The following is a 23,328-nucleotide window of genomic DNA, read 5'->3' as shown; positions in this document are numbered from 1 at the left end:
GACTTGAACCCACAATCTCCAGGTCCCTGGAGCTGTGTGACTGCGACACCACCTGCTGCACCACCGTGCCGCCCCCTTGTTAAATTATGTCAGTAATTTCTATTCATGTTACTTGTAATTCTTATATATTTCATATTATTTTAAATTAAATATTAATTATGAGCAAGTTAGTGAGTTAAATTGTGAGTGAATGAGTTACAAGCAATTTGTATTCACTGCTTAACATATAACATAGTGGCACTGCCTGATTCACTCAAATATAACTGTGCAGTGTTCCTGGATACACCATTCTAATCCATATACGTGCTGAAGAGGATAGGCCCTACAACTTCACCTTGGGGAAAACCTAATATTGATGGCAGATTAAGGCCAATTTTGTCTGAAAAAACAAACAAACTCACAATGATAAAACTGTTATACTTAAATGTTTTCTAAATGTCCCTAGGGAAGTGAACAAGTTCACTGTAGTATTAATAATACATTTTAAAAAAGGCATGCCTAGCCAATGAAACCCATGTTCACATATTTCAGAATGTTACAACATCATTTTATTTTTCACATTTTCTGGCATTTAGCACATATCAGTGATTCGCCTCATGCTCGTTATCCTCATGGTGCTTGTTCCCATGATCTCCCTGAAGTTCCTGTATTCTCCAGGCCTCATGTACATCATCCTGCCTCTGTAGTGGGGCTGTTCATACATGAGCCAGTGCCCATCCATGACCTGACAGGACTGGCAGTCAGACATGCGGAAGCGTTCCATTATGGATTCACAGTCATCTGTTAGCTCCATCATCTGCCCTCCAAAACTTTCCCTCTCATAGATCCTCATTCTGAAGGGTCCCCTGTGCTGTAACACAAAAAGAAATTCACCAGGTTTTTTTGTTTGTTTATTTTTTGTTGGGTGCTATTCTGACCTGTTAATATCTATTAGTCTTAGTCAATATATCATTATCCATACCTATGATCAATAGGCTGGCATATAAATTCAGTTGCCATATGCAACTGAACAGAGTGGAAAAAGAAATAGTAAGTAATCCAGACCTAAACATCCAACCTGAAGAGAGGAAACCATTACCACAATAAAGGCGAACAAATTACCTATTAATACTGTTAATTAATATTAGTTGAACAGGCATGACATTGACCTATAGAAATCATGATTGATTTCTATGATGAATGATTAACCTCAGTTAAGTTTAAGTTTAATTTCTGGGTTGAATTTAAGGTCAGGACGAGATTTAACAATGAGTTAAATTGACATGAATGCATTTAACAGTGTTGTAGTCAAAGCATTTAAAGGTAAGGTGATTCTCAAAACAAGTCTCAAGAATTTCTAAAATCCATCCTCTTACTGCACATTTTTGCACCAGAAGATTTCAGCAGAGAGCATTAAAGGCAATGTCTACGGTTATGGAACTGCTGTTCTCTATGGTTTGTTTACATTTAGAAGCTCTGTGTCTTTTAAGATGAAACAAAAGATTTAAGCAAAAAAAAAACAAAAAAAAAACTGTTCATTGTATATGGATGAAGTTTAACATCTGTAAGTTTTTTGTTCTTTGGCTGAATTACCACAGTAATTTGAGTTGTTAAGTTTGGTAGCACTTGCAGTCTATGTTTACTTTCATGCAGTTTGCAGTCTCCCAAAGTACAGTCAGTTCCACATTAAGTATTCTGAAACAGCATAATAAGTTAATATTACCTACCTATGGAGCAGGAGTAAAGCAATATCCTCATCTATTTTTATGATTATCAACGTTTGGAGGTCTGTATGCCATTTCTCTGCTGTGAGCAGAGAGAGGAAGCCTAGTCAATCTGACTGACCTACATCGGGTTTTATTTATTCTCATTTGCTGGCATTTAGGTTAAGACACGTTTCCAGCAAGCACAGAGGCTGGGGAGTTGCAAATGGTGAGGAAGCATTTTCTTCTTATTATTTTTTAAAATCTGTTTGAGATGCATGCTATTTACTTGTATGTTACTATCTGTTTTTCTTAAAATAACTCTTCAATAAATGTTTGCATTTCCTTTCTGCATATATATATATATATATATATATATATATATATATATATATATATATATATATATATATATATATATATATATAAATATATATATAAATATATATATATATCTGCTGTTCAGGAGTTGCTTTTACCTGAGGAATCAAACGGCAGGACCTGATGGTATCAAACATCATACCCATGCCCATAATACGTTGGATATCATAGTACTCTCCTCTTCTCAGGAAGAACTGGCTGCCCATGAAGCTGCTGCTTTCATACACCATGAAGCAGCCACTCTCCACCCTGATGGAGCTGACCCGACTCAGGTAGGAAGAAATATCGCTGCAGTCACTCATACACTCATAACTGCGGCCCTGAAAATTTCTCTCTTCATAGAAGAAAATCTGCCAGGAGAATAACATGTATTGAGTGACATTCCAATATTCACACTGTAAGATGCAGATTCATTGATATAAAATAAAATACTTTCTAAGTAGAAGCTGAATAGTGCAAGCTACAGCCAACACAAACATAAAAGAAATCACACTTTGTGCAATGAAAATGGAAACTACACTACCTTGCCCATCTTTGCTGTATTATTTTTTCCAGCAGTTTAGTTCACTGTACTTTGGTGGTCTTTTTTATACAAAAACTAGGGGGCCACATTTCGTTGTTATTCAAATGCAAAAAGCTGATGAACTAGCACTATGGCTCCTGCTGAATGGGCTACTAAAATGTAACAATAGTTTTCCTCTATACATTTCTGGCATCCTTTATAGGCATTGTGTTACAATAAAAGCAGAGCTTTCGCTTTGGATCAGGCGAATGTTCTTTGCATATAGTTAAATTACCAGACATATAGAACAGCTAGCAGGGAAATCAAATCTATTTGATTGAGTATTTTATCCATTAAATAAAACTTTTCTGCAGTGCATGTTTTGAGTTGGGATTATATAGGCCCTGGTTGCACATGTTCTGTGGTCGTGGCAATAGCATGTAAATAAATGGCTATGATTCGAGTCAAATATCTTGGAACTAAAAAATTATATCAGAATAATTTTTTGTTGTTTTCGTTATTGATGTTTTTTATATCTACTACTTACATGAGGTCCCCTCCAGGGTGTATTCCCGCCTTGCGCCCAATGATTCCAGGTAGGCTCTGGACCCCCCGCGACCCTAAATTGGATAAACGGTTACAGATAATGGATGGATGGATACTTACATGAGCAACAGAGAAAGAATTCTTTTCCAGTAATCCTATGTAAATTATTCATTGTGTGGGAGCAATAAAATCTGTAATAATATCTCAGTTTGTTTTTGTGTAGATGAAGGCTTGCTTCATTTGCATCAACTGACACTATGCAGTACACAAAATATATTGACTGAAAAGTGAGAATTAAAATAATAATTTTGAATGTTGTGTTACAAATAACGTATTAATTTAAATTTTAATGCACAGGATAAATCCTCTAAGGCCATACAGTCCAGTCTCTTTATTTTGTTTACACAGACAATTGAAAGTCAATACTGAATTAATTTTAAATCAACTAGCATACAGAGCTAACTGTCTTAACTGCCCCAATAACTGTAATGTTGTCAGACCATGATGCATTTCATTTAGAATTGTTATTAACAAGAAACCTTTTTGTATATTGTCTTTCAAATATCCCACTTTAAATTGCCAAAGATGGAATGAGAAGCATATTAGCACACCTGCTGAATATTTCATTATGGAATATGCACTGTGAACATTTAAATTTTAATGATTTGTTTTTAAGAACATATTACACAGATTTTATTTAAAGTAACATGGTGTCCTGAGGTCCTAATGAAAAGTCAATTACTTGCTTTGGTCAAAATACCATCACTATTTTCATCTAAACAGTTTTATTCAGAATGACCAGTTTTTTTGAATTGCTTTTTTTCACTGTGAGAAACAAAAAAAAAATATATAAAACTTTTAAACCCTGCATATCCAAAATGGTTACTTTATATTTATATTTATATTACTTAAATTTTTCTTTATATTATATCATAATTATAATTTAATACACTGCAGAGGTCTGTTGCTAGGTTCCAATAATATAAAAATATGAAGAAATGTGGAGATGATTTTTGAAAAAAATTTTTAATTATATATTATTATTATTTATATTTAATATTTATAATCATTCATGTATTGATTTCAGCTGTTATTTTACTTTTTTTTTGTTATTTTCGTATTTATTTTTCCTCTGTGCACCTACTGATTGCTCTTAGAAGTCATCATTTTTCCAAAGACATCCTAAGATAATCACAGCCTTAGGAGTTTAACTGTAGTATTATATATATATATATACACAAACACAAACAAAGTACTGATTTGGGTGTTTGGATGCACGTTTTACAGTTAAATTCATAACAATAATTTTCATGATTCTATAATCTGCAAAATACTTCACTTTTCTGAGATTTATTAGCCCTGATACTTTCACTATTTTGTAGAGGAGCTTATGATGAGGAACATTTGGTCCTCGGGGTACAAGAACATACAGTTATGAATGGAGGAGTTAAAAATGGTTTAATAAAGACAGGATTTATTTACATTAAATAAGGTCAGAATAGTTAAAAATCAGTGACACGTCTGAAGGAGCCCACAATGGCACAGGTGGCACACCAGTCGCGGTATCTCCTGTACTCTCCAGGCTTTAGGAAGTACTGTCTGCCTCGGAAATTGGGATATTCATAGAAGATCCAGTAGCCATTCATCACATTACAGGAGTACACATGGCGGTGGTGGAAGCGGTCAGACACACAGGGGCAGTCGTCCATGAACTCCATCATGTGTCCATTAAAGTCGTTCTTCTCATATATTCTTAATCTATATGAGCCTCTATACTGTAGAAGTCAGTAGACATAATTCAGCACAGTATTAAAGTAGTAAAGTATTTGAAAAACAAAAAAGAGAATTCACACTTGTAATATTCCTCTATAAAATGTATCTAAAAGGGCAAGTTTTTACTGGATGTGTTCTTAAGATTTTAATTTTGCTAATCTAAATTCAGAATTTAATTAGGGATCGTTCAAAGAGCTTTTTTCTTTACACTAATGTATTATGCTCTGTAGTTCAATAAAATAAAATATAATTAATGATAACTAATAGCATGTGTCTGTTATTAATGAATGAATCAGTTAATCAGGTAAATAAAGTCACAATCAGATTAATACAGATAGAACACTATACATCTGTAAAAACTGTGTTTGAGGTTTTGCACTGTTGACATATATATATATATATATATATATATATATATATATACACAAAGCAGTTGTTTTCCTTGATACCACATGGGTCTTTTTGTTTACAGTGTACACTAATGTAGGATGTTATGGAACAGAGAACATCACAGACAAAGCTTACCATAGGAATGAGGCGACAGGATCGAATGCAGCTGCTGAAACCCATCCATCTCTGATAGTCAGGATATTCTCCCTTCCTCATAAAGTACTGGTGGCCCATGTAATTCGGCCTTTCATAGATCATAAAACAGCCACTCTCCACTCTGATTGAATTACAGCGACTAAAGTAGGAGTGAAGGTCTGTGCAGTCATTGCTGCACTCATAACTACGACCTTGGAAATTCCTGTCCTCGTAAAATACAATCTGCAAAAAAGGGCAACATTATTAATATTAGCTTTAGACATGCCGTTGCTGGATTTATGAGAATGACACAGAATTATATGGTACTTTAAAAAAGAAAAAGTATCACACACAATGGCTATGTTCAATACACAAAACAGTACAAAAAAACACCCTACCTTGCCCATGGTCTCTGTTGGGGAGATTCCACATGTTTCCCAAGCTTTTTATACCACCTCTTCACAAACAAAGTATTGTTATTCAAATGAACACAGTAATAACTGAAGGCTACTGGCACATGTTGACCTTTGTGTTACAGCACAACATTGGTTCAGAAATATGGATTTGTGTTTGGCAAAAAGAGGATAAATAATTACTAGTTTGGGGGTTTCACATTCATAGACAGGAGAAAGGACTGGTGTGTTTTCCACACGTCCACTTACACACACAGCACAATAGTTGGAGAACAATATGGAACATCCTTTTTTCATTAAATATGTTGTGTAACAGTGCGACCGGATACTCAGTCTCCACTCCCACCTACATGAAACACCAAGCAAATAATCTAACCTTCAGTGTCTACAGTGTTTACATACCATTAATTTAACAGCATACAAAATGCTATACTTAGTACTATACTAAGGTTTTTATATTGCAAATGTTGGCAAATTCTTCAGATCAATTAGAAAACATAATTTGTTTATGATTAATAATTAATTCACTGTTTACTTAATTTATACACACATTTGAGCACAAAGCGGAATTCTATATTAATGCACAAAGATATTAAAACAGTTAACTGCATAAATTGTGGAATATACTTACAGTTGAAGATAATAAAGCCCTCTGTGAGAACATTTTACCAAGTGGATGACAACAATAACATGTGCATGGTTTTGTGAAAACCATGGACTGGAATATACATGAAATGTGTAGTGAGAGGTGGATAGAAAGGCTCAATACAGGCTCCAGATTTGGCTGAACTCCGCCTCCTGGGTCAAAGTTTTGTCTTGTTCCTGGGCTCATTTCCTCATCAGAGAGGCAGAGCTAACATACAGATCAAACATACTGGTTAGTGAATGTTCATTATTGTATTATTGTATATATATATATATATATACACTGTCCTCAATAGCTTTTAAAAGTCATCATCATTTACCATGTTCTTTAAATTTCTAGCTATTTTTATTTTATTGAAGAACTTGACAAAAAAGATTATAAACACTGGTATATTTAGTTTTGCACTTTTATAAAATAAAATAATAGTTTACATATTAGGTACATTATTAATAGCTGAGGTGTTTCATCTGTCAATTATTACCATCAAAATCATGAAAAAATTAAACAAGCATCTGTAGGACACAACAATATTGCTGAATCGTTAATTCGGCAGATTGAATATGAATTGAAAATGCTTGCAACTGTGTTCAGAATTCATATTCTCTTAAACTTTTGACCTGATTGGAAAAATAACTTTGTTGCCTAAGTTTAATGAAATAAGACTATATTTATTTCATTTTAATTTTCAAACCACATTTCTGGAAAGGTTTATGTATTATTTAAAAATGAGAATCTTTGAGTTGTTATTTCTCTATAACTTTTATTTAACTGACAGATGTATAAAGAAATAATTTCCAGTGTTTTCACTGAAAAACTACATTTCATAACATGACTGGAAACAACCATTACATGACAATCAATCCTTGATATGACTGACACACTGTTTAATGCTCTATTTGGTGTGCTATTTACAATTATTTATAGTTACACATTTATAGTATTTTTAACTGCTTTGCATTTTTCACCAGTAAACTGTAGCATTCACCTGTATGATGAAGTGGCAGCCAGTCTGCACACATCAGCTGTTAGGTAGAGTGGAGATAAGGAGGACTGATTAAATCAATTTATCTGAAGATGTGGATGTGTAGTAGGTCAGAATTGACCACAGTAGGAGTTTTTGGCAGGACATCTGAGTAACACCCTGAGGAAAGGCCAAGGTATCTTTTATGACCTCAGAAAGACAGGACCTCAGGTGTATGTCTCATCTACATAATAATTGTGCTTTTTGATCAGTACAGCATCAGAAACCTGTCACTGTGGTGGTACTGTCACATATTTTGTACCTTAGTATATATACATGTGCTTCCATAGATTTGATCTATAATGAGGCAGGTGTGAACACACACACACACACCTAGAGTGGCGGGCAGCCATCCCTGGTGTCTGGAGAGCGTTTGGGGGTTAGGTGCCTTGCTCAAGGATACTTCAGCCATGGATGTTCCTGCTGGCATTGGGGATAGAACCGGAAACCTTCTGGTACCAAGCCCAGTTTTCATAAGGTTTAAGACTGTGTTTATGGGAATATTTGACCTTCCAGAATGAAATTTTGGAACAAGAAGGGTAATCCCCAAATTGTTCCCACAAAGCTGGGAGCATGAAATTGTCCAAAAATTACGAGTTCCTCTGGACTTTCTCTGGAACTAAGGGGCTGAGCTCAACTCCTAAAAAACAACACCACATCATAATCCCCCCTCTGCCAAACTTTACACTTGGCACAATGCAGTCAGACAAGTAACATTATCCTGGCAAACTGCCAAACCCAGATTTGTCCATCGGATTGCCAGAGGGAGAAGCGTGACTCGTACCTCCAGAGAAAATGTGTCGGCTGCTTTGGAGTCCAGCGGACACATTCTAAATGCCACTGCATCCTGTGCTTTGCATTGAGCTTGGTGATGTAAGGCTTGGATGCAGCTGACCAGCCATGGAAACCCATTCCATGAAGCTCTGTATGCACTGTTCTTTAGCTAATCTGAAGGCCACATGAAGTTTGGAGTTCTGTAGCGATTGACTCTGCGCAGTATGTGCCTCAACGTTCACTGACCCCCGTCATTTTACATGACCTACACTTTTGTGACTGAGCTGCAGTCATTCTCGGTTGCTTCCATGTTATTATACCCCTAACCTGACCTGGGATTCCTACTTCAGGAAAAGGTTCAAGTGTTGGTGAAATTTTTGAACTTTTATGAAGTGCAATGGATCCCTGTAAAAATTTGCACGTTAGTGTTCACATTGAAGTTTTACCAATTTGCCCGTGACACAGGAGCTTGTTCACCCTCCCTCCATCACCCCAGTATTCATAAGCACAATCACTGTCCTTTGGAAAACACTGCATCAGTTTTAACATAAACGTCTCATGTCCTATTGAATTAATTTAAACTTGACTGAAATCATGCTGACAAGTTCACTGACATTAATAGACCTCTATTATCATTACACACACGTCAAAAACATCAGATGAGTGATTGAACCACACAAAATCAAATTAAGGTGTTTTTATTTCTATTCCTGGCAATGATTATTTCCATGCTGACACTATTACAAGACATCCTAGAGGCCATCACAAATAATTGAAATGACCAGCAGGGGGTTTGTGTGCACATGGAACCTCCAGAAATGAACCATTTTCTGAACCAACTGGAAAGAAATCTTCAAGGCTTAATGAGGTTTCATCTGGTCATCACTACAGTGTGACTTGATTTCATAACTGTACTGTAAATGTGAATTAATCTCAGCATCATGTAGGGAGAGCCCAGGAGAAAAAAGGGGAAAAAGCCAATTCTTACATAGCATTACATTAAGTCTCAATCTGTTGATGCTTGGGGGGAGGATTGTTTCTGAAACAATATAGGGTGATAACACTCTGTAATTTGTGTATGCTCCCACAAATGATGGGAGAGAGTGGCCAAAAGATCGACCTAGTAACATCTCTGTAAAACGTGGGCATCTCCATCTTCAAAAAATCCTACTTTCTCTTCTCACACATCGGTGAATCTGTCTTAATTAATTCCCCACAACTGCACATAGATCAATCCAACATTCTCCAGGATGAAGAGGGATCAGTCAGAGTGCCTGGTTCAGGCTATTTACAGAGTAACTCTTTTTCATTTATTTTTTTAATGTATACAGTATCAAAAACACAGTTGCAGATTAGTCGCATATATTACATCAACACAACAGATTGAAGCAATACACATCTGTGATGCTTATTCAAGTTGTATGCTAAATATCCAGTTTAATATAAAAGGAAAAGAAAAAAACGCATAAAACTAACTCCCAAAGTGTTTAAAAATAATAAACTGGAATGTACTCAGGCTTTTTTCTTCTTTGAATATTGTAAATTACAGCATGGCATGCACATATGCTTATTGACATATTTTTGTTAGGACAATGTTATGAAGTCATGGGAGAACAGATCTACAGCTGAATGGCACAGTATAGCAGTACTCTGAGTTCTTATATAATATGATTAGTACACAAATACTACTGATCATGTCAGTATCCCATAGCCGGAAATAAAGTAGCATATGTATATGTATTAAAAAGGATCAAAATAGATTATATGACATAAAACTGCTAACTGTATAAACGTAGTTACAATAATAGCATTTTCATCTTAGCTTGAAATATTTTGAATGGTTTGTTTCCAAGTCAGGGATTAATATGATCATGGACTTCTATGGAAAACACAATTTAAAATACTGTGCAGTCCAGGACTAGGCTTAATCCATGTCTGGGAAACCATCCCAACAGGTTAAAAATTTAATAAGTATCTACTATGCGTTTGATGGAGCCCACTCGTGCACTAGTTCCTCCCCAGTCACTGAATCTTGTGTACTCTCCAGGCCTTATGAGGTACATTCTTCCAGCATAGTAAGGCTGTTCATAGAAGAGCCAGTTCCCTCCCATAACCTTACAGGAAAAGATTGTGTTTGTATGGAAGGATTCCATTACACTGGGACAATCCTCTGCAAGATCCATCATCTGACCTCCATACTCCATTCTCTCAAAAAGCTGCATTTCATAGGAGGACCCCTGCATCTATTTAGAGACAGACAATACATTCATTCATGAAAAAGCATATGGAAGCAATGCTAATGATATGATTTCATATTATCATTATCACGGTAAGAAACAAATTTTAGGTATACATTTTTGTACTCTAACTGAAAATTCATGGTGAGTGGACTGATAAATGTGGTTCAGAATTTCTTGTATAAAATCTTTTAACATTGTGTCTTAAATATTTTCCCTTAGTAATAAAAGGTTTATATTTTTTTAATTGTCAGACAGCAACAGCATTCTTGTCCAATTCAGTTAGTTTACCTTTGTAACAAGAGTAACCATCTCAGGTCCACTAAATATGCTGAAATTTAATTCATTTTTAGCGATTTGGAAAAATACAGTTACATCTTACCTTAGGGATAATGCGACAGGAGCCTACTGAGTCACACATTCCTGTCCATTGCTGATATTCAGGATACTCTCCTGTCATCAGGAAGAATTGCTGGCCTAAGTAATTTGGTTGTTCATAAATCATAAAGCATCCACTCTCCACCTTTATAGAGTTGCAGCGACTCAGATAACACAGCATATCTGCACAGTCATTGCTGCATTCATGACAACGACCACCAAAGTTCTTGTTTTCATAGAAGATTATCTAAAATATAAGGGAAGCAAAATACAAGTAAGTTTAATATAGTTTATGTGATTAAATGTTTAATTTACGGTGAACACCACATTGTGATTATTGTTATTCTATTTTGTTTAATAGCATTATATTAAAAGTTGTAAGAGTTTACCTTGTCCATTGTAGGGTTGTGCTGTACTAGTGTGCCTCTGTTTGTTGTTTGAAGACATTACTTGGCATATATAGAGGACATGAAATGCAGACTCTGCATGTGTCATTCATATTATAATTGCTGAGAATTCTCTGCACTTATTCTAACATTTCAGTTTAGTATTTTTCAATATTGTAAGTATCTAATTATCTGTGTTTTTAAGGTAGTAATGGGTCATAGTAGTAAGTTTTAGGTACAATATTAGAAGAAAAAATAAATAACAACACACTGAATATATTGCAGTACCAACTATGATCCCACTAGGGCTGATTGGAGCTTATTCTATGTTTATACTGTTAAACAAATAAGCAACAGGTCGATGATTTCCTGATATCCACCAGGCCTAATCTCTATAGAGTAGCCAACAGCCAGTCATCACAATACAGGTCATGGAAAAGTAGTCCATTATGATGTTGGTGTATCAGCCCAACCAATGACCAACCATAATCAGAGAACTGTATTCCACTAAAACTCTGGCACTGATACAGTTAGAATAACCAAAAAGTAATTTGCAAAAGGAACAAATGGTTTGGATATCATGGAGACTGGGTTGGGGTCAACACAGGTGCAAGTATTTAAAACATTGTGGGGCCCGTGTCCAGCACACTTGGGGGATTTTCCAGTCAAACACAATTTAGATCATCAGTGATTTACCAAGCATAGTCGCAGTGTGAAACCAGTGTGAAATCACCAAACTGATCACTAGTGTCAAAAGTGCCCTTTTTCTTTATATACATTTACCAGAGGGGGGAAAACTCAGCTGCTTTGTTCTTATTCAAAACAGATTTGCTCAGCAGAAACTTTAAAGGATATTATAACCATGATTGTCTTGACCACAAAGACCACAACTGAATAATTAGTCTTTTCCAGCAAAAGCCTCTCCATTGAAAGCTACTGGAAAGTTTGGTCAGGTGGAGCTTGACCAAGTAGAGTTTTAATGGTTTTCTTGCTTTCTTTTTTTAGTTATGACTTTGGACATGGAGATATTTAAAAAAATAATTTTGAATTGTGAAAGAATATACTATAAATAAATGTTATTAGATGACTCTAATAACATTTTAAAGAGTTAAAGGCTAATAGCCACAAGCCACATTTTACAATATACACATTTATTTATTTTTAAAGAAGTGGGACCTTGTTTTCTATTTGCCTAAATTCTTGTCTTCCAGTGGAACTACTCAAATAAAATGGATTACAGACAGATGGAATGTAAGTAAGATCTGTTTGTTTATGTTCATTACAATTACTTTACAAGACAAATTTTGTACCTGTGTAAATGTACATAGATAAAATGTATACAAATATTTCTTAGATCAAAATATGTGTACGCCACAAACAATCAAACAATCCCAGCAAAGTGTGAGCCACAGAACAAACCTGGGCAACATTTGTTGTATGACTTTATTGACAAACCAGTGAGGCGGGGATTCTAAAAGTCAGTGATTCTGCGGAAGGAGCCGATGGTGGCACAGGTGGCACCCCAGTCACTGAAGTTGCGGTACTCTCCAGGTCTCATGAAGTACTGGCGACCCCGATATTTTGGGTGCTCGTAGAACGTCCAGTAGCCCTCCAGAACATTACAGGAGTAGATGTTACGGCTGCGGAATCTGTCCTGAACAGACTCACAGTCATCTGAGAACTCCATCATCTGACCCTGGAAATCTGGACGCTCATAGATTCGCACACGGTAAGGCCCTTCACTTGTCTGTAAAGTGAGCATTTTTACATAGAGGCATTGAATGGTATGTAAAAGTGCTCAGTGTAAGAAGTCAATGTATTGATATAAAAAAAGAAATGATAGTGACGGTGCAGATTGTTGGCAAGTTTGTATGAGGAAAATTGTGTTTTAAAGCTTTTTTAACCTCAAATAATAAACCCAAGGTATACACCAATCATTGAAAAAATGATAAACACAAGACAGACCAGACATTAGTGTGAAAGATGACATTAAATGACATTAGAAAGTTTATGTTACCAAGATAAATGACTCACATATGAGAATGTTCGGCAAGAGCGGATGGTGTCATTGTAGCCCATCCAACGCTGGTAGTCAGGATACTCTCCTCTGGTCAGCACATACTGATAACCAGAGTAATTAGGTCTTTCATAGAGAACCCAGCAGCCACTCTCTACTCTGATGGAGTTACACCAACTGAGGTGGGGATGCATATCTGGGCAATCTGTGTCGCATTCAAAGAAGCGACCCTGAAAGTTCTTCTCCTCATAAAAGATGATCTGCGGAAGCATCAGGTATCAGTCTGTAAAGTCCTACATATTATTAAGTAAGCTACTGCAATAAAAACAATCATTACTATACTCTCTGATAATATAAATTAGTTCATGCTATGAGAAACACTGAGAGCAGATTGACTACCACTACTGTCTACAAAAGGCAAAACAATCAGTCTCCAAACCAACTATGATGTGGTATATAATCTGTTAAAACTATTGTTACCAAATACTTATGCAGACAAAATTAAATTATAAGATATGAAGATGTCTTTTGTCTTACCTTACTCATTTTGCTGTATATTCTGGAATCAGTCCTAAACAAGGGGAACAATCATACAAACAAGGGCATGTGGTCTCCTTTATAAACCTCTATCAATGATTGGTGGATAGACTTTATTTGTTATTTTAATGACTGGGATTTGGTGCACTGATGTTGCTGCCAAAAGTCTTGATCCTGTGCATAGAGTAAAAAGCCCTGATTCATCAATGCAAAACTCCCAGTTGGCACATTACTGACCTCAGATGCCCCACTCTATTTTGACTGCAACTAGAGAAACACTTTATTTTATAAAGTACCAAAGAGGCATTAATTTCCACATGCTATATAATGTAAATATTTATATGTAACATTACAGTATTTTAATAGGTTACGAAGTGACTTACTTAACCACTGGAAGACAGAGTGATTACTGCCCCCCCCCCCAAAAAAAAAAGTAGGTATACATTTGAGAAATGGGTTTTATTCATTTTCATATATCATAATTCAAAGCAAGTGTATTTCAATTACTGCATGTCAAGATAAACATTGGATTTGTTTTCCTTCCAGTTGTTACTTTGTAAAACATGATCTAAATTGTGAATGATACAAAAATGAATGACTCGTGAGCTCATATTAACAAAAGACTGAATCTATCAGAGCAGCAGGATTAGATCTAGAGTATGTTTTCAGGATACTCAGATAGACACACAAAAATATTAATTACTAAACATAACACTTCAGGATTAATATAAGAAGAACGTAAATGTGCTGAAGAACTAGAAATATGCAACTTTTTACAGTTTGTTTTTAAGGCCTCTGTGACAGAATAGCAGGGCATTAACTATTAAATCTTCAGTCCTGTAGAGATTCCTGAGTACTTTCATAGTCCTTTGTTTGCTCTTTCAAGGAATCTTCACTGTCCTGTATGCAATAAGAAAGGTCACAAATTCAAATACATGATCATATGTACACTATTTGAAAACAACAAAGAGTCTAAACTGCTTGATATAAGAATAAGATTAGGATTAAGATAGAAGAATAAGAAACACCATATTTGAATGTTTGATTCATTTCAGACTCACACTGTAAGAAGAGGAAGAAGAGGAAGGGGTGATGGATGAAGGCTTTTCCTTCTCCTGTTGTACAGATGCTCCTTTACTACGCCCTGTCTTCCAGCGTTTCAGTAATTGTGCTGGAGGAGAAAAGGAACAAGGAGCATAGGTACCAAGAAATAAAGAGGATAAGAGTTTTGATATTTAAATCTTAGAAGAAATATATTATTATTATATTCCTCCTTATGAGATTAGTAAAAATTATAAGATGATATAGATGTTAGTCTATATGTAGATGCTATACATGTTTTAAGTGATTTAATCTAGATAAAGTTTATTATTCCATTGACCTTGTTTCCAAGAAAAATTTAGCATTTTTGCATTTAAGTAAAAAATGACAAATTAGAAATATTGATTATATTTGAAGTTTTTAGCTGCGAAGATAAAATGTTTTTCTGTATAATAAAATTAACATATTAGATCACACATAAGATTGGTTCAGGCCAAATATCATACACTTACTGTGTTTTTTTAAATGATCTACTGCTTTATATGAGCTGAGCATGGCAAATGGGTGATAGGACAAGGAAAATGGATGAACAATATTGTTCTATGGAAGAGAGGAAAGAAAGACAGTAAAGTACACCAGATTCTGACAGCATACAACAACAGCATAGTTGAATTATACTCACACTGCACACACATTTCAATGTAATAAAATTCACATGACTTACTTTAGAATTTGGATGAAGACATAAAGCAGATGGTTTGCAGCTGTACAGAGACAGGATATCTTCTACAGGTAAACTATTCTGAAATAAAGTTTTAATAAAAGATATACCCAGACACTTACATATCCTAGCTGTCAGACAACAATATGTACAGACCCATAAAAGAGGTTTACCAGAAGCATGCCTGCAAACGAAGAAAGGATCATGGCCTCTCTTTCCTGTCTATTTGGATACTGTCTAAGTTCAGGACTGATACATTCTCTGTAAACACAGATCATTAAATACATGATGACAAAAATAAAGCTATGCAAACACTTAAGACTAAATCTGACAAGGTGTGTGAAAATGTTTCAACAATCACACAAATTTTTCCAGATAAAATACTTACATCAGCTCATTCTCCGATGGATTTATTAAATCTTCTTTTTCCAGCCACCATAAAGCCACACCAACAGCTAAATCATAATGAGCCTGAATATATGAAGTCAAATTAAAATATATTTGCCCTGTTATTAGCTGTTGCCAATTCTACCCAGCAGCTTGTTTCTGAAACCTTAACACTATATTAAATCATATTATTTCATGTAAAATTTTTCAGTTAATTTCCTTACTGTGCTCAGTCTGGCACTACTACTGTATTCATTGTCGTTTGCTTCAGGACAAATACAATCAGTAAAACCAACTTTATGTGATTTTTGTGAGTGATTAGAGTGGTCACACATCCTATTTTATATACCCTATAATTAATTTACACACCTTAAAAACTGAAAATAATTTAGACGTCATTTTGAATGAAATGGCACTAACTTACCAGATCATCCATCACTGAGGAAGTGCCTTTGCCCTTGGGATCAAAGCCATTTTCCCTGAGTTTTTGTCCAATATATTCACCACTCATTAAATAAGAAATACAAATAGTTATTACAGTAACACTACATTAGTGTGCTTTCTAATTCTCTAACAATAATTTCTTAATCATCTAACTTACAGGAGGGCTTCAATGTCCCGCTTTAGTCGCCTGGATGCCATTTTACAGAAACAACCACACATTCAGCATTAAACTTTTTGCATTTATTTCCATACAAACAAGTTGGAATGATATCTGAAATCACAAAGAAACAACTCCTTAGGATACATTAAAACAGAAGCTTTTCTTCCTGCTTAATGCTCTAACATCACAGTGTAAAATTGTGTCCCATTTTTTACTGTCAAGGACAGGCAAAGCGATGCAAGCACTTCACTTGGAGTTCAATAACATACGCTGGGTCAAGATAAACATCTCATCAGACCATCACTAACCTGCTTTTACACAGACATTTAAAAGTGAACAGTGCTTCCAATTTTTAAAAACAAATACATTTAAAATAACAATTTACTCTCAGGATAAAACATTCTTGGTAGCAAAAAAAAAAACTCAAAATAAATAAACATTCAAACTCACCAAAGCCAGCTGAATGCTACTAAAAGAATCTCAGAATCTAAACACTTATGTTGTACTCTGCAGAGAACAGAAAACACTCGCCTACTCTCCGGTAACAGGAGACGTATCAGGTCTCAGCCTATTGTGAATTATTCATTCAGAATCTGAACCCAGTAGTCAGTTCAATAACATAGCAACCAACATAGAGATGGAATGCTTCTTCACTTTTCATCTGAAAGGGTTTGTGGAGGGGGTAGGGTGACTCAATCAAGGTAACTCAAAATAAAAGGAAAAAAACTTTATTGGTAATGATAAAAGTATTAAAATTGCCACAAGTATCACTTCACTCTGTTTTTCTTAATCTGTTTCTTCTTTTTTTCTTGGAATAATGGAGAACTTAAAAATCTGGTGTCCGAGTACTGGTCCCCACGCCTCATTTTACTGTGAAATGAAGAATTGATGTGTTAAATTGTTAAAATTAAATGTGTTAAATTAGAAAGTCACATACAGACAGTTGTGAAAACACTTACTATATGTAGACAACATGATAAAACTGCTTACCAGTTGAGAGAAGGCTCCTTGTAAGAAACAGCGGCTGCCTTTCGACGGGTTCGGCCTGATGTACTACATGCCAAGTCTGTGTTGGTTAAGTTCTTCATTGCTCTCTTATCTGTAGTTTGAAGGAAAAGCATTGTAGGTTACAAACAATCAAAGCATCATGAAAGAGCCCCTAGCATATATTTAATCAGTGTTGTTCGACAATACACATGTCACAGTGTCTGGTGTCATAGAGAGGGCATCACTAACTCTAATACTGAAGAGCAGAAATCCAACAGATTCTCCCAACTATGTATCTATGTAATTAATTGACGGGCCAAATAATGTGTTTCACAAAACTGTGCTGGACACTGGAAACCAAGAACAGAAAATGAGCCCCTTGTTGTAGAGAAATCTTAGATTACCTGGTGACTGATGTATTATATTCTCCCCAGGTTCCTCATAAATGTCCACAGTTCGGGTTGAGACCTCTGTTGAGGGACTGTGGGCAGATCCAGGATTGTCATCTGTAAATATCTCAGTGGAGCCACAATCTAGGGATTCCCAGGGTGGTCTCTCCTCAGGAAAAAATTCACTCGGGTTCTGCCTGAGTTGCTCAGTTTTTCTTGGGGTTGATTGGTTGTCACAGTTATTTGAAGGCATAAATGTCCTTTCATCAATCAGGAGAGAGATTCCATGTTCTTCATTTGTAAACCCAGTATCATCAGAGGTGCTGTTGAAAGCCATGTTGTTTTCCTTTGCCTTTAATGAACTGCAGTTGGAGGAAATAACATATGACTCTTTGCACACACTCTTGTAGCCTTTATTGTTTTGGGCCCTTAAGCTGACATGCCTCAGACCTCTGTCAAGGTCATCCAGGGCACATTCATAACTACTACTGTCAAAATTATCTGAGTAAATTCGGTTTGCATCTCCTTGCTTTGTAGCTGGTGCATGCCTGAAGCAACCCTCAAAAGTGGAACACTCTGACATCTCTGCTGACTGCAGCAAAGCAGTGCAGGAAGTGCTGTTTTCCTTTTTCATGGTTCTGTTCTCTGGATCTGGCAATTCAGTTGCTAGAATGTCAATATTCTGGTTTGAGTTAAAATTTTGTTCTTTTTTCTTTCCTAAAGCATTACTTTTTTCTCTTGCTGCAACAGTCTTCTTTCTCACATTTGTCTTATCTACCTTGGAACTTTTGGGCTTAAATTTCTCTTTGACAGAAAGTTCAGAGGAATGTTTGAAAAGATTTTCATCATTGCTAGCCCTTGGATTTAAAGCAGATTTGTTTGCCATCACAGGAGTCTCTTTTTGTATTTTTGGTGGTCTCTCAATTATCACTGAAGTAGTGCACTGTGTGTTTTCGATTGACCTTATATTTGCCTCTTCTCCATAGACAACATCTTCTTTAACATCTGTGACAACATTTAGAATGTCATTGTAGACTGTTGACGTCTTACTTGCATGGATCACATATGTGCCTCTGTTTTTCACTGTGCTGTATTCTTCCATCTGAGAGACTGACTGTGTGAATGTGTTGCTTTGATGTTCTTCTGCTTGAACAGACATTTCTGTTGCATGAGTCTCACTGTCAACAGGGTGAGTTATGTCCTTCACAAGAGATGCATTTTGATCCATGCTGAAAGAATGAACGTCAGTCTTCTTGTTCTTCTGTTGTCTTGACTTGCGTGATACTACAAATGTTTTTCTGTGGTTTGCAGTTTGATCTCTCTGGGCTTCCTTTATAACGCATGTTTCATCTTCACTTTCAGTGTGTATTTGATTAGGGATATTAACATCACAAAAATGCTTACTTCTTTTCTCACTATGGGTAACTTCAAGGTCACTAAAATAGTCATCTAAATCACTGCTGCTGCCAACACCATTTGAAGAGTTTGAAGACACTACATATGTTTTCCTTGAATCAGGGTTTCTCTCTGTGAGTTTCTGAGAATTATGTGTTTGCCTGTTATTTTTTGAATTGCGAGAGATGACATGAGTCTTTCTGAGAGCAGTGACTGATTCTCTTGTCTTATACACGGCCCCTACTTGCTCTTGCAAACTCTCTTCATTGCTGCAAGTGAGGGTGGTGGTATTCATACTTATTTGGGCTTGAACTTCAGAGGAAACTTCCACAGGTGGATTCGAAGTCATATCACATATTTGCATTTCCCCACTGGACATTACATTCTCTCTATTCCTGTCACACCTCCCCTGATCATCTATACAGCTTTTCTCTGGCTGTGTCTGAACCGTGACAATTTCAGGAATATTGTCAACAATGGTGATTTCCATTACTGAATCATAGAGGGTATTTTGAGGTGTTGCACGATCTTTGTCTGGGCTAAGAAGCTTATCAGTTTTATTAACTGAACAGAGATCATGATCAGTCACTTCAGAGATATTAACATCTGTAGTCAGAACATTCTCCCACTCCACACCCTTGGACAGTCTGGTTGTGTTTTTCAGCTCAGGTAATAGTTCACTGACAGCTTTCTCAGACTGACTGGCGCCTATAAACAAAGAAAAAGATTTTAAAATTAATAAATAAATAATAACTCACTCGTTCGTTATCTGTAACCACTTCAGTTCAGGGTCGCAGTGGACCGAGAGCCTACCCAGAATCACTGAGCGCAAGGTGGAAACACAACCTGGAGGGGGCACCAGTCCTTCCCAGGGCGACACACTCACACCTATGGGCACTTTTGAGTTTCCAATCCACCTACCAACATGTCTTTTTGGACCATGAGAGGAAACTGGAGCACCTGAAGGAAACCCATTCAGACACGGGGAGAACACACCAAAATCCTCACAGGTCCCTGGAGCTGTTTGACTATGATACTTCCTGCTGGCCACCATGCCCATTAAATAATAATAATAATAATTATGGGTTAATATTTTAAAAACACCTTAGAAAAAACATAACTGAAAACTGTTAAAATACAATTAATATAACATAAAAGAAATATAATAACCAAAGTTGTCAAGTCCAGTGAAAAAAGATAAATTTTACATTGGAACTTGAATAATTCTATTATTTTCTTAGCCACAGTGAACACCCATTTTTTTAAAAAACAGAACTAACTGATGAATTTCCATACCTTCAGATGTGTGTGTTTCCAGGCCCTCAGATGCCTATTAAAAATAAATCATTATCAGAAAATAGCAACTTTGTTATAATACCTTCTGCAAAGAGGAGAACTTAAATTACACATGGGCTAAATACTAAAAGATTCCTTACCTCTTCTTCAGAAATAAGATTGACTGCCTTTGCCATGCAATTCATGGAGCTGTTATAAATCTCACGAAGAATTGTAAACTACAGATGTGAAGAAAATCAATTTATTGTTATACATATAATCAACATATATAAACTTAGTCTATGAAACAACTAATTGAGGGCTGGACCAAGTACAAATAAGACACTCTAAACTTTTTTTTTTTTAAATCAAGTATGAGAATTGCAAAAATCAGCACTGACAACTCTACACTCAAGAGACTTATACTTTTAATAAAAAAGGGAACAATCATCATTGTGCCTTCTCATCTTGACTTCAGAAACTCACCATTTGTTTGTTTTTGTGACGCTGGATTGCAAGCTCAAACCTCAGAGCCTGGACATCTTTCTGCAAACAAACGCTCTCAGTCTCGAGTTGTCTGGTTCTGTGCTTCTGAGCCGCCAGAGCAAGAGCGAGAGCTTTGTTGTTAGTTTTTAGGGAGAGCTTGAAGAATGATGATGTGTCTGACAGACAAGGGAACCAAAAGTCAGAATTCCTCTATATACGTTATGAATTAAGTCTCAGAGCAAAAAAGATACACCGATCATCCATAATGTTGATAAGACCTGCCTAAAATTGTGATCTAAGAAGTCCCCCTCCTAAGGGCAGCTGTGGTCTAGTGGTTAGAGAACTAGGCTTAGGCCTGAAAGGTCGTTGGTTTAATTCCCAAGAAAATTGGGGGAGGTGGGAGTGAAGGAAGGATTTAGGATTTAGGGCCACGGTGTTATTAAAAAAAACAAAAAAAACAACATTCTGAGAATAATGTCAGAATTCTGAGAATATTGTCGGAATAATTCTGAGAAAAAAAATCACTGAATAATTCTGAGGAAAACTCTCCGAATAATTGAGTAAAAAAAAGGTCTGTATAATTTCGAGAATATAATCAGAATATTTAGAGAAGCAGTCAGTGAAGTGAACAGAATTATTTATTAAACCATCCACACGACATGACGAGCCCCTGACTGCGATGCATAAGGCTTTAGTTTATTGTATGAGTCCGAGCTGTAAAGTGATGGAGCCTCGTGGCCACGCCAGAGTTCCGCTTGCTCTGGATCCATCATTTTTATGATCATTAATTGTATCATGTGAAACTACATGCCATGGGGTCATGCACGGATTCAGGGTTTAAACACTACTCACACTGTGGTCCTGATGCGGAACAGAACTGAATGTTTATTCCTGAAATTTATACCATAGTATGACTTAAGCAACACACTGCATTCCACAGTTACACTGTGTGTCTGCTCCATTATACGCTGCAAATTATTCCAAAAATATTCTCAGAATTATTCATAGATGTTTCTCAGAATTATTCAGAGATTTGTTTCACAGAATTATTCCGAGGATATTCTCAGAATTCTGACTTTAATCTCGGACTATTTTATCTCTCTCTCAACGCTATGGCCCTAAAACCCCGTCGTAAGGAACAGCACTGTCCTCCTCCCTCAAGCAACGACTAAGGTGCCCTTGAGCAAAGCACCGAACACACAACTGCTGCCCGCCACTCTGTGTGTGTTCACACAACCCCTACCCAACCACTGTGGCGGTTACAGACACTGACTGAATGAATGTGTGCATGAGTGTCCTTTGAATAGTGCTGCACAAAAGTATTTCAAGCATAAAAGTAAACAATTTTAGCGTTGCAAGGAGCAATATCTTATTAGTACAAAAAAGAAAGCTTACTGTGTATTTTTGTCTTGATTTTGGCGGCGGTCTGTTTTATAGTGCTTTGCTTTTTCTCCATCATCCCTGGAAGCGTAATTTAAGCACAGACTGTATACACACACAAATAAGCCGTTAGGGAAATCGTTTCAAACACCGTATGAAGTTAATCATGTTATAAATATAATGTTAGTAGCCAACACTAACATATAACGTTAATTACATAACTTGTTGGTTTTACGTTACATTTAAACACCGTTAAACATAACGTTACTAAGGTAAACATGTACATTTTTAATTGCCTACATTAGTTATGTTTTGTGTTTATAACTACGTCCTATAACGACAGATATAAACTCGTTGCTTTGCCACTGTTTATCTACAGTTGCCTAAGAGGCAGTAACTTTCGTTCCTTCCGTTAGTACTCACCGGTGCTATGGTGAACAAACACGGAAAATTAAAAGTGAAGAGAGATCAATTAATTATTTGGCTTTCTGGATAAGTAGTTTGCGAAAGGTGCATCTCATTTTAGTTAGGAAAACACGACCGATGCCTGAGGTGTGTTAAATAACAGAAACGAGAGTTTGAATAAAACCGCTCTGTTCTCAGCTTCAAACCTAAACAAATAAGCCGCGGGTTCTCTTCCTCTTCCTCTGCGGCTCTGACTCGGTGCCAACGCAGTGTCAGAAGAAGCACTGACTCCTACTGGTCAAACTCAGACTGCACACAGCTCTCAGAGGAAGACTAACAGGTGACCTTAGAGGTAAACTATCTGCACACCACAGAAAATAGATCTCGTCTCTGTTCACCAGAATTACATACCTGAATTATTTATCCCCAAAAGGTCTTTT

At 36.2% G+C, this 23,328-nt stretch overlaps 6 protein-coding genes across 7 annotated transcripts; all 6 read right to left on the bottom strand.

Moving 5' to 3' along the window:
• Window positions 1-571: 571 nt before the first annotated feature.
• On the bottom strand, window positions 572-2,595 carry LOC136710551 (gamma-crystallin M1-like). Its single transcript, XM_066686162.1, has 3 exons — window positions 2,587-2,595; window positions 2,162-2,413; window positions 572-850 (listed from the first exon to the last, which is right to left on the bottom strand). The coding sequence occupies exons 1-3, from the start codon at window positions 2,593-2,595 to the stop codon at window positions 572-574; spliced, it is 540 nt and encodes a 179-aa protein (XP_066542259.1).
• A 2,018-nt stretch (window positions 2,596-4,613) lies between these two features.
• LOC136710552 (gamma-crystallin M2-like) lies at window positions 4,614-5,828 on the bottom strand. The gene is made up of 3 exons (XM_066686163.1): window positions 5,808-5,828; window positions 5,410-5,652; window positions 4,614-4,886 (listed from the first exon to the last, which is right to left on the bottom strand). Exons 1-3 carry the CDS (start codon window positions 5,814-5,816, stop codon window positions 4,614-4,616), a joined length of 525 nt encoding a protein of 174 aa, XP_066542260.1. The 5' UTR covers window positions 5,817-5,828.
• Window positions 5,829-10,227: 4,399 nt separating this feature from the next.
• Window positions 10,228-11,276, bottom strand: si:dkey-57a22.14 (gamma-crystallin 2). Its single transcript, XM_066685926.1, is given in 3 exon segments — window positions 10,228-10,500; window positions 10,883-11,128; window positions 11,268-11,276. Coding segments are annotated over 3 exon segments (528 nt in total).
• A 1,459-nt stretch (window positions 11,277-12,735) lies between these two features.
• LOC136710480 (gamma-crystallin M2-like) lies at window positions 12,736-13,553 on the bottom strand. 2 transcript variants are annotated; one of them, XM_066686004.1, is made up of 2 exons: window positions 13,299-13,553; window positions 12,736-13,011 (listed from the first exon to the last, which is right to left on the bottom strand). In XM_066686004.1, the coding sequence occupies exons 1-2, from the start codon at window positions 13,551-13,553 to the stop codon at window positions 12,736-12,738; spliced, it is 531 nt and encodes a 176-aa protein (XP_066542101.1). The 2 variants fall into 2 exon arrangements, with proteins under 2 accessions (XP_066542101.1, XP_066542102.1); XM_066686005.1 differs by having other exon boundaries at window positions 12,736-13,018; window positions 13,309-13,553.
• A 954-nt stretch (window positions 13,554-14,507) lies between these two features.
• LOC136710468 (uncharacterized protein C2orf80-like) lies at window positions 14,508-16,609 on the bottom strand. The gene is made up of 8 exons (XM_066685987.1): window positions 16,569-16,609; window positions 16,392-16,446; window positions 15,969-16,051; window positions 15,754-15,841; window positions 15,584-15,661; window positions 15,372-15,459; window positions 14,880-14,989; window positions 14,508-14,718 (listed from the first exon to the last, which is right to left on the bottom strand). Exons 1-8 carry the CDS (start codon window positions 16,607-16,609, stop codon window positions 14,650-14,652), a joined length of 612 nt encoding a protein of 203 aa, XP_066542084.1. The 3' UTR covers window positions 14,508-14,649.
• A 44-nt stretch (window positions 16,610-16,653) lies between these two features.
• On the bottom strand, window positions 16,654-23,193 carry sgo2 (shugoshin 2). The gene is made up of 8 exons (XM_066686001.1): window positions 22,907-23,193; window positions 22,499-22,588; window positions 21,104-21,279; window positions 20,779-20,856; window positions 20,639-20,672; window positions 17,963-20,050; window positions 17,562-17,670; window positions 16,654-17,441 (listed from the first exon to the last, which is right to left on the bottom strand). Exons 2-8 carry the CDS (start codon window positions 22,560-22,562, stop codon window positions 17,339-17,341), a joined length of 2,652 nt encoding a protein of 883 aa, XP_066542098.1. The 5' UTR covers window positions 22,563-22,588; window positions 22,907-23,193; the 3' UTR covers window positions 16,654-17,338.
• Window positions 23,194-23,328: the final 135 nt, after the last annotated feature.

The sequence above is a fragment of the Hoplias malabaricus genome, chromosome 12 (assembly GCF_029633855.1).
Source record: "Hoplias malabaricus isolate fHopMal1 chromosome 12, fHopMal1.hap1, whole genome shotgun sequence".
Taxonomy (NCBI): domain Eukaryota; kingdom Metazoa; phylum Chordata; class Actinopteri; order Characiformes; family Erythrinidae; genus Hoplias; species Hoplias malabaricus.
Note: the sequence above shows the minus strand (reverse complement) of the source record. Positions and strands in the feature narration are given on the sequence as shown.

Excerpts from the sequence above, each read along its gene's own strand:
- sgo2 (XM_066686001.1), bottom strand. The coding sequence starts at position 22,562 with ATGATGGAGAAAAAGCAAAGCACTATAAAACAGACCGCCGCCAAAATC. Across the intron at positions 21,280-22,498 it reads AATCAAGACAAAAATACACA|ACACATCATCATTCTTCAAG; the intron begins GTAAGCTTTCTT and ends CTTGTCTGTCAG. Across the intron at positions 20,857-21,103 it reads GTCACAAAAACAAACAAATG|TTTACAATTCTTCGTGAGAT; the intron begins GTGAGTTTCTGA and ends TCACATCTGTAG.
- LOC136710468 (XM_066685987.1), bottom strand. The coding sequence starts at position 16,609 with ATGGCATCCAGGCGACTAAAGCGGGACATTGAAGCCCTCCT. Across the intron at positions 16,052-16,391 it reads CCTCAGTGATGGATGATCTG|GCTCATTATGATTTAGCTGT; the intron begins GTAAGTTAGTGC and ends TCATATATTCAG. Across the intron at positions 15,842-15,968 it reads CCATCGGAGAATGAGCTGAT|AGAATGTATCAGTCCTGAAC; the intron begins GTAAGTATTTTA and ends CTGTGTTTACAG.
- LOC136710480 (XM_066686004.1), bottom strand. The coding sequence starts at position 13,553 with ATGCTTCCGCAGATCATCTTTTATGAGGAGAAGAACTTTCAGGGTCGC. Across the intron at positions 13,012-13,298 it reads CTTGCCGAACATTCTCATAT|ACAAGTGAAGGGCCTTACCG; the intron begins GTGAGTCATTTA and ends CTCACTTTACAG.
- LOC136710552 (XM_066686163.1), bottom strand. Across the intron at positions 4,887-5,409 it reads CCTGTCGCCTCATTCCTATG|TATAGAGGCTCATATAGATT; the intron begins GTAAGCTTTGTC and ends TGACTTCTACAG.
- LOC136710551 (XM_066686162.1), bottom strand. Across the intron at positions 851-2,161 it reads CCTGCCGTTTGATTCCTCAG|CACAGGGGACCCTTCAGAAT; the intron begins GTAAAAGCAACT and ends TTTGTGTTACAG.